This window comes from Gymnoscopelus microlampas, assembly GCF_963454915.1.
Source record: "Gymnoscopelus microlampas genome assembly, chromosome: 17".
NCBI classification, from domain to species: Eukaryota; Metazoa; Chordata; class Actinopteri; order Myctophiformes; family Myctophidae; genus Gymnoscopelus; species Gymnoscopelus microlampas.
In genome coordinates this window covers 9537101-9546262 of record NC_139954.1, presented here as the reverse complement: position 1 = coordinate 9546262, position 9162 = coordinate 9537101, and the positions used below count along the sequence as shown (strand labels likewise).

Below are 9162 nucleotides of genomic sequence, written 5' to 3'. Positions count from 1 at the left end.
ATGTGCTGTGTTGTCGGTATTACAGGTGTTGACATGCATTTAATCAATTCATTTACTATTTCAAAAGGTATGTATATTGCTCTGTATCTGACGAGCTCTGCAGAAATCGGTGTAACAGGCCTGCAAATCGCTGTTGTGAGCCACATATAAGCACGATTTTATTAAGATATGATGGTAATATGTTTGCAAAGTCAAAATGTATGTATAAAACAAAACAAATGTCTCAATGATGAAATCTATGTATTCTTTTGATTTATAAAAGTCTTTGCTCAGCACCTCCGCAGGCCAGTGGGAGGTGCTCTGAGGTCCACCAGTGGGCCACAACTGATACTGACTGGCAGGTTAAACTGCATACTGTACATGCATGATAATTTGGCAAACAGGAAGCTTACCAGACCTGGGCATGGGTGTAGCCATATGCAGAACAATCACATTCCTCACTGTTAGGTTGCAATACTGTAAGTACACACACACACACACGCGCACACGCACACACACACACATGCTTGCACACATGCACGCACGAACGCACACACACACACACACACACACACACACACACACACACACACACACACACACACACACACACACGGCCTTCCTCATTGGCCCAAAGGAGATGTGTGTTTGGCGCAGGTACTTTGGTTTCGGCACAGATAAAAAGGAAGTAACCACCTTTTAAAAATTACATCTGGCCCCTAACTGCTGAGCTAATCCAACAAAAATGAGGGTGCAGCGAAGGTGCTTTCCATTACAGTTGGTTTATGCAAATATCCAATTACAATTAAATAAATTATGCAACATATTATTCACAGATCCTCACAACAGCCACATCATATAAGGAGGTGCAGAGCCACCATCGCTGATCCTCCCACCTTTCCGTCACAATGAAGCTGTTGGGGACTCTGTGTCTCACCTGGAGCCTCTTCTATGCAGGTAACTCAACTCAATCTCAAAGTTGTCACATTTGACTTAGGTATTAGTATTTGATACATTTCCTTCCTGTGCAATTTCTTACATTTATTTGACATTAACATAAATTGGACAATATAGGCTGCTGTAAATGTCATAAAAAAATGTAAATTGCATGAAAATTCATTAAAGGTAATAAATTGAGCAGTTCAAGTTGTTAGAATTGTACATATTGATTTTTTATTTTATTTATTTATTCGCACAATAAAAAAACAGAACAAAGGTAACATTATTAAAACAACGCAGAAATAAGTGCAGGTGAGAAAAGGAAACCCATGAAGGGCTTATAAAAGTTTTCACCTAAAAATAATAAACAAGTAGTTAAACATAATAATCAAGGCAAACATAATAATCAAACATAAGACACGACAAACACAAATACCTTGAGTGCAGTTGAATGTGTGGGTGCGAGTGTCTGGAGTTGTGAATTTATAAATATTTTCTTCAATGCAGCTGATGCCCTTCAGTGTTACACCTGCAGTGAGTCCACAGACAATGACTGCAGAAAAACAGTCTTGGTAAACTGCTCTGCTAACCAGCTCTGTCTGTCAGCAACTCTAGAAGGTATACTGTAATATTTAACTTGTATTTTCCCCCCAGTTATTTATTTATTTCACAATAAGATGTTTGTATAATAACATGACTTTCACTTCAACATTATTACGTTGTGGCTTTATGTTTTTGTTTCAGAAGTGTCAGTGAGTGGCAATTCAAATCAGGTCTACAAGAAGTGTGTAGCAGATTTTATCTGTCCCAAGACTGGTAACACAAAGTTTTCAGCTAACCTGGGACACCATGGATTTGGAGTTGTATCCGTTCTCTGTTGTGATACAGACGGCTGTAACTCTGAGACTTTGACTGGTATGTAAATTAGGTACAACATTATCATTGCATCACATAAAAATTATGTGAAGGAACATTTTTCTTCCATAAATCATTAGCAATGTTTTCCAATTTAACCTACATTCATAGTTTTCATTTGTAATCAGAACTAAAACTAAGTCTAAGGGTCATACACATGCTGTCCTTATGTGTTGATTCCAGCTTTAAATGATTTAACTTTGCTTTACCAAGTTGTGACTGAATTCAAATCATGCTGCAACACATTTAAGTTTAAACCCAGATTCATTAAATTACTGGCGACAAATGATCTTAGATCCTTTTTTTTTTTACTGTTAGCAGCCTAAATTAAAGCCATGATAAAATATCAATTGACCTGATTTGCACTGTTCATATTTAATCTCAGTCTAAGATAAATGTAATAATGATCTGCTTCATTTCAGTTCCTACTCAACAGATCAATGAACAAAAATGCGTTACCTGTGACAGCATTTTGCAACACGAACACACAGAATGCAACACAGTACAATGTGTGGGAATTGAGGACCGGTGTTTTATAAGCCCCAGCCGTAAGAATCAGAATGAGAATCTCAGAATCAGAATAAGTATTTCTTGAGGTAAAATTATTGTACTTATGTGTAGGTCAACTGTTTTCCTTCTTTTGTTATCTGCAGCTGGCTGTACATCTGCCAACCTGTGTGATTCTCCTTCCCAACTAAGTTTTCTAGGTTGGGAAGGAGGTTTCTTTCCTTTTCTGCTGGAACTTCTTGCTATCTACCACCCAAACTGCTGTGAAGGGGATTTGTGCAATTTTAAGTTCACAACGACTACACTGCTGCCAGCTACAATGCCGCCGAATGTGACAATGCCAAATACGACAATGCCGAATACCACGATGCCGAATAACCATGCAGGTAATTCAACTCAATCTCAAAAGGTGTCACATTTGACTTAATGGTATTTGAACAATTTCCTTCTAGTGCAAGTTCTTACATTTACATTAAATTGGACTATATTAATGACATTTTGTGCTGTGCAAAACTATGAAAATGTATTACAAAATTACAAGGTCATAAACTAAGCAGTTCAAGTTGTTAGCATTGTACATATTAAGAATGTATATTTTCCTCAATGCAGCTGATGCTTCACTGCAGTGTTAAGGCTGCACTGAGTTGACAGTAGTGCAGAAAAGCCGTCCTGGTAAACTGTTCTGCTAACCACCTTTGTCTATAAGCTACTCTAGAAGGTATTGGTAATATTTAACTTTTCTCTTTTTCTGTTATTTTTGTAATTCAAACTGCTGCCGACTACACCACTGCCAGCTACAACGCCGTGGAATACAACAATGCTGCAAACTTCTGCGCAAACTTCAACTACACTGCTGCCGGCTACAATGCCGCTGAATGTGTCAATGCCAAATACGACAATGCCGAATACCACGATGCTGCAAACTTCTGCGCAAACTTCAACTACACTGCTGCCAGCTACAATGCCGCTGAATGTGACAATGCCAAATACAACAATGCCGAATACCACGATGCTGCAAACTTCTGCGCAAACTTCAACAACAAATTCTGCCAGCATACTCTACCTGCTGCTGGTAGAGTATGCACACACACACACACACACACACACACACTCACTCACTCACTGTAATTCTATTTGGCATATAATTTAAATAAAATGTTCATGCTTACAGGGAATGAATAGAGACGCCAAACTATGCTTCATATATTTATGCTCAATTATGCTTAACACATTGCCTGCCAGAGTTTTTTCAGATTTTTAGCTGTTGCCTGCCAGGGTTTTGCCATGTTTTTGGTACCTGTTCGCGTAGCCACAGATTTTTTTCCTCCAGTATGATTGATCCCCAGATGGTTTCTAATCACAGATGAGATTCAGGTGTGGTTTCACAAATGTCAACGAGGTCATTTTGACCTCGTTGACATGTTTGGTTGATGTTTCAATATAGCTCAAAAGCAGTAGTTTTAAACCAAAAAACAAAGTGAATTGTTTGTCCGTTTGAATTTTAACATTGAAGTGAATGGAGCAGCAAATCTTCGAACATTTTTAGCTCCTAATCTGTTCATAATTCGACAAGGGTTGAAATTATAAAAAAATGCAAAAAAAAAAAAAAAAAATTTTTTTTGAAAAAAAATTTTTTTTTTCCCCTTTTTTCCAAAGACGTATATATACGTCATTGGCAGGCAACAGCTGATTTCTAAATGACGTATATATACGTCTTAGGCAGGCAATGTGTTAATAGAAATATATTCTAAATTCAATGCAAGAATTGTCTGACTCAAATGTTATTAAAGAAAGTAAACTAAATATAACTTACACAATTGGGATGGTGGTATTAGGTCTCCTTGCTATTAGTCCATGGGCCAGACCAGAAGTCAGGGACACGTAAGGTGGCAAAATCTCTTTGGCACCATTTTGTTTGTAGGGTCCATATAAGTACTTTGAAACATGATAGCCTTTTCAAATGAGTAGCTTTAATACTTTTTTAGGACATTCATTTTTTTGCCATTATCTCCCCACACTATCTGCACAGTAGTCCTGTGCCTGGCCTATAGACCCGACTCTGTCACAGACCCTGCGATCCACAGACTTGGACCTCCTCTCTGTCCCCAAGGCAAACAAGTGAACCTTCGGGGACAGAGCCTTCAGTGTGGCAGCCCCCACCCTGTGGAACTCTCTCCCAATAGGAATTCGCCATGCTCCAACACTGGACTCTTTTAAGGCTGCCTTGAAAAGACACTTCTCTCAGGCTTATGGCTTATAGTTGTTTGTTGTTTTGTTTGCTTGTCTGTTAGTTGTTCATTGTTTTTGATGAAGCGTCCTTGGGTTTATGAAAGGCGCTATATAAATTCAAGCTATTATTATTATTATTATTATTGAAGTGAATGAAAGAGAGAAAATTAATTTGTTTTGACATGTTCTGTTAAAAAAAAGTGGCACGCTTTCTTCACTGATAACTGTGACTCCACGTGGGAAAACTATCACGATCAAATATCATCTAGGGATATAGACCTATTCAAAATACAAAACTAGAATTTTCAAATGTTGCACTTGAGTGACCCCGCAAAAGTGAAAATGCTGTTCACATTGTATCACAACGTGAGGTGTTGTGAGCTTGTAGACAAGCCATTTGCTGAATGTTTGCTCCAGAATAGGCATGCTAGGATTCATGTGTGGTTCATAAGGTTCATAAGTGAAAGAAAGAGATTGAATAATGTTTTTTTCCCCTCTGTATGACATGTTCTATTCAAAAAAGGTTAGACGATTTTTTAAGGCTGATAACTGGGACTAAGCTACTACTTCGGAAGGGCTATCATGTTGAAATATTATCTAGGGATATAGACCTTTTCAAAATACCAAACTAGAATTTGCAACCTTGAGTGTCCCTGATTAGTGAAAATTCTGGCCTGGGCCCATGGAGTAAATGCTGGGCTGAAGCTGAACTCTCCCTACTTCTCTGTCCTCAGACCATAGAGACATGTCGACCTCATCATCTCCTCGACTTCAGCATGGTTGACCCCATGCTAGTAAAACATCCACACACACACGCACACGCACACACACACACACACACACACACACACACACACACACACACACACACACACACACACACACACACACACACACACACACACACACACACACACACACACACACACACACACACACACAAACATTGATAGTTGTGGATTGCGTATTTTTGGGCTTGTTTCTAAAGTGTAGTTGCTTATTTGTTCTTGCTTCCTATAAAGAAAAAAATAATCAGTGGTTCTCAAAAATGTTCATGTTAAGGAAATTAATATGTATAAGATTTGTGTTGTTCAAAATATATATGTTTTAAAATAAGAGATCTACAAGCTCACAACGCATTGTTGTGAGCTTGAAGATCTGCTATTTTCAAAAGCCTATGTGTATAGGTTTAAAGTGCTCATTTGGCCTATAATAATAGTCGCTTCTTTTGGAATAGTTTTCATAGAGCTGGTTGCTTATTTCTCTCGCAGACACTGATAAGACAGCTCTTCCCTTCCATTAAACTAACAACAAGCCCTGCTAAATAAAACAATTAAAGAAAATCTCACAATATACTTAAGATACCAATAACAGGCTGTGTCCCAGAAAGCTTTGGTCATAAACAAGAGGAAGAACAATGTCAGCTTGTAAAACTTATTAGGTCAACATATTATTCCCACAATGTTACCAAAGCTGTCTCTATCATTTTATTCACAAAGATCGGATAACATTTCCTTTTCTATTGTTGGATTCACATGGATCGGTTTGCATTGAAAAGGTTATTGTCTCCGCCAGTGTTACGCTCCGGCCTAGGGGAACCGAGACGCAACATAATGGTGTGGAAGACCGCCCTTCCCAGCTCCCAAGAACCTGTTCTGTTCAAAAAAAGTGGCACGCTTTCTTCACTGATAACTGTGACTAAGCTACCACTTGGGAAAGACTATCATGATCAAATATCATCTAGGGATACAGACCTATTGAAAATACGAAACTAGAAATTGCAAATGTTGCACTTGAGTGACCCCACATAGTGAAAATTCTGTTCACATTGTATCACAACGTATTGTTGTGAGCTTGAAGATCTGCTATTTTCAAAAGCCTATGTGTATAAGTTTAAAGTGCTAATTTGGCCTATAATAATAGTCGCTTCTTTTGGAATAGTTTTCATAGAGCTGGTTGCTTATTTCTCTCGCAGACACTGATAACACAGCTCTTCCCTTCCATTAAACTAACAACAAGCCCTGCTAAATAAAACAATGAAAGAAAATCTCACAATATATCCATGATACTTAAGATACCAATAACAGGCTGTGTCCCAGAAAGCTTTGGTCATAAACAAGAGGAAGAACAATGTCAGCTTTTAAAACGTATTAGGTCAACATATTATTCCCACAATGTTACCAAAGCTGTCTCTATCATTTTATTCACAAAGATCGGATAACATTTCCTTTTCTATTGTTGGATTCACATGGATCGGTTTGCATTGAAAAGGTTATTGTCTCCGCCAGTGTTACGCTCCGGCCTAGGGGAACTGAGCTCCCAAGAACCTGTTCTGTTCAAAAAAAGTGGCAAGCTTTCTTCACTGATAACTGTGACTAAGCTACCACTTGGGAAAGACGATCATAAGGCTGAACATTAACATGTCCGACGTTGTATGAATGATCTACATGATTAAGGTTATTTAAAAGAAACGCACTCTCCTCCTGGGTTCCCCCACCGTTCCCCCGTCTTGGAGAACTCAGCCCCTCCCTCCCCTCTGGAGGGAACGTCAGAAACCCTTTTCTCAATAATGTTGCCATTAATCACGGACTTAAACACAGAATGATCCTATTATACCACTAAAGGTCTTCAACTATATTTTACTAAAGCTTATATCTATCTGTGAATTTAGAAAAGACTAGTAAACATTTTATAATGAATCCTGTATGTATTAACTTAATTCTTGTCAGTCTGCTGGTTGAGAGAGCAGCTGTCCTAATGTCAACAGGCACTCTTGCATAATATTCTGTGGGAACAAAGAGCTCGGCCGGTGTGGTGTTTTAGATTCACACCTATAACAATAGACAGGATACTTAGAAATGTTATCTTGATTAACTCCACTGTAACAGACAACCACAGCTGAAATCCCCCAAATAGCAACTTTTTTTTAGTGTATTTTGGTCTCCTGATGTCATGAAACACTTTAACAGTTCCTGGGTTTATAATGTATTAATAAAGTAATTTTAGTCCATATTCTATAGCACAGGACCCGATACACAACATTTTCTCCAGAATAGGCATGCTAGGGTTCATGTGGTTAAATAAGTGAAAGAAAGAGATTGAATGATGTTTTTTTTCCCCTTTGTATGACATGTTCTATTCAAAATAGGTTAGACGATTTTTTCATTCTTTGTATCTATGGTTGGTGTCATTGAAGGCTGATAACTGGGACTAAGCTACTACTTGGGAAGGGCTATCATGTTGAAATGTTATCAAGGGATATAGACCTTTTCAAAATACCAAACTAGAATTTGCCACCTTGAGTGTCCCTGATTAGTGAAAATTCTGGCCTGGGCCCATGGACTATATGTATTGTGGTCTGGTCTCACCACTACTGGTTGACAAGTAGTACTGAATGAAGGTCAAAATTTAATTTCTCCTACGCATTTTTGGCTTTTTACGTTTTATTTTGTAGCTAGCTTCTAAACTAGGTGAACAGTCTGACATTCACTGGTAAAATCACAGAGGAGCATGTTGCTCCGCTTACTTTTCACAATAAAAGCTTGATTGTATTTTGTGTGTTTCTTTTTTTGGTGGTAATGGCTTCCAAAATTGCCAGTATCATACCGATGGTGCATTGCGTGAACAACTGAGTTCAGATATAATGTTAAAAGGCATTATTGTCTCCGCCAGGCCGAAAGGCCTGCACGCCAGCTATGAGCTTGTAGATCTGCTATTTTTTGTGTGCAAATCTTTGAATATATATATACATTTTTAACTAAAATCTTTGCTTCTGGGGGTCCCTGGAACTAAACATTTTCAGATGGGGGTCCGTGGACAAAATACATACCATTTTGGGAGGTCCTTGACATGCTATTTTTTTTCAAAAATAGCAGATCTACAAGCTCATAGCGTGGCACCGAGTGCCGCGCTATGAGCTTGTAGATCTGCTATTTTTGAATAGTCAAAGAAATCTAAAAATGACACACAGATGCTTTCCCCGGTCTTAAAGGGTTAAGAGACCAAAGCAACATGCAGTGTTTTGACTTTGCTGTCAAGGTCAGCCCAAGGTCAAGGTCACTGGGGTCACCGACATGGGGTCACACACATCATGTGACCGTGAGGAAATGAGGATTAAGATATGAGCCACCCTTTGAGGAAGCATTAGGCCATTTAATTGGTAATGCTTTGGTAATACTGTTTCATGTCAAGGACCCCCAAATTAATCATTTTGGGGTACTCAGCCATAGCTGAGTGTTTAGAGGCATTGTCCCAGGTTCGATGCCAGGCCAGGCCAAGACAATACACTTAACCCCTAACTGCCCCCATAGCGCCCACTGCTGTTACTGAGGATGGTTAAATGCAGATACCTAATTTCACTGTATATGCAAATTACAGTGACAAATACTGCAAAGGAGTGTGGACTATATTATCATTATTATTGTTATTATTATATGTATTTGGCCACGAACCCCCACCTGAAAATATTTGTGCCAGGAACCCCCATAAGAGAACATTAAATTTAAATGATGTTGTCGACAAGCTGCTTGTGATTCGACAAATTATTTTATTTTATTTTATTCATATTTATGTAGTTAAAATGTAGTAAGAGTG

At 38.5% G+C, this 9162-nt stretch overlaps 1 protein-coding gene across 1 annotated transcript; it reads left to right on the top strand.

Moving 5' to 3' along the window:
* The first annotated feature begins 808 nt into the window (after positions 1 to 808).
* Positions 809 to 3561, top strand: LOC311065051 (uncharacterized protein). The gene is made up of 6 exons (XM_084085233.1): positions 809 to 936; positions 1426 to 1536; positions 1663 to 1833; positions 2256 to 2381; positions 2487 to 2726; positions 3135 to 3561. Exons 1-6 carry the CDS (start codon positions 888 to 890, stop codon positions 3488 to 3490), a joined length of 1053 nt encoding a protein of 350 aa, XP_083941359.1. The 5' UTR covers positions 809 to 887; the 3' UTR covers positions 3491 to 3561.
* The last annotated feature ends 5601 nt before the right edge of the window (positions 3562 to 9162 follow it).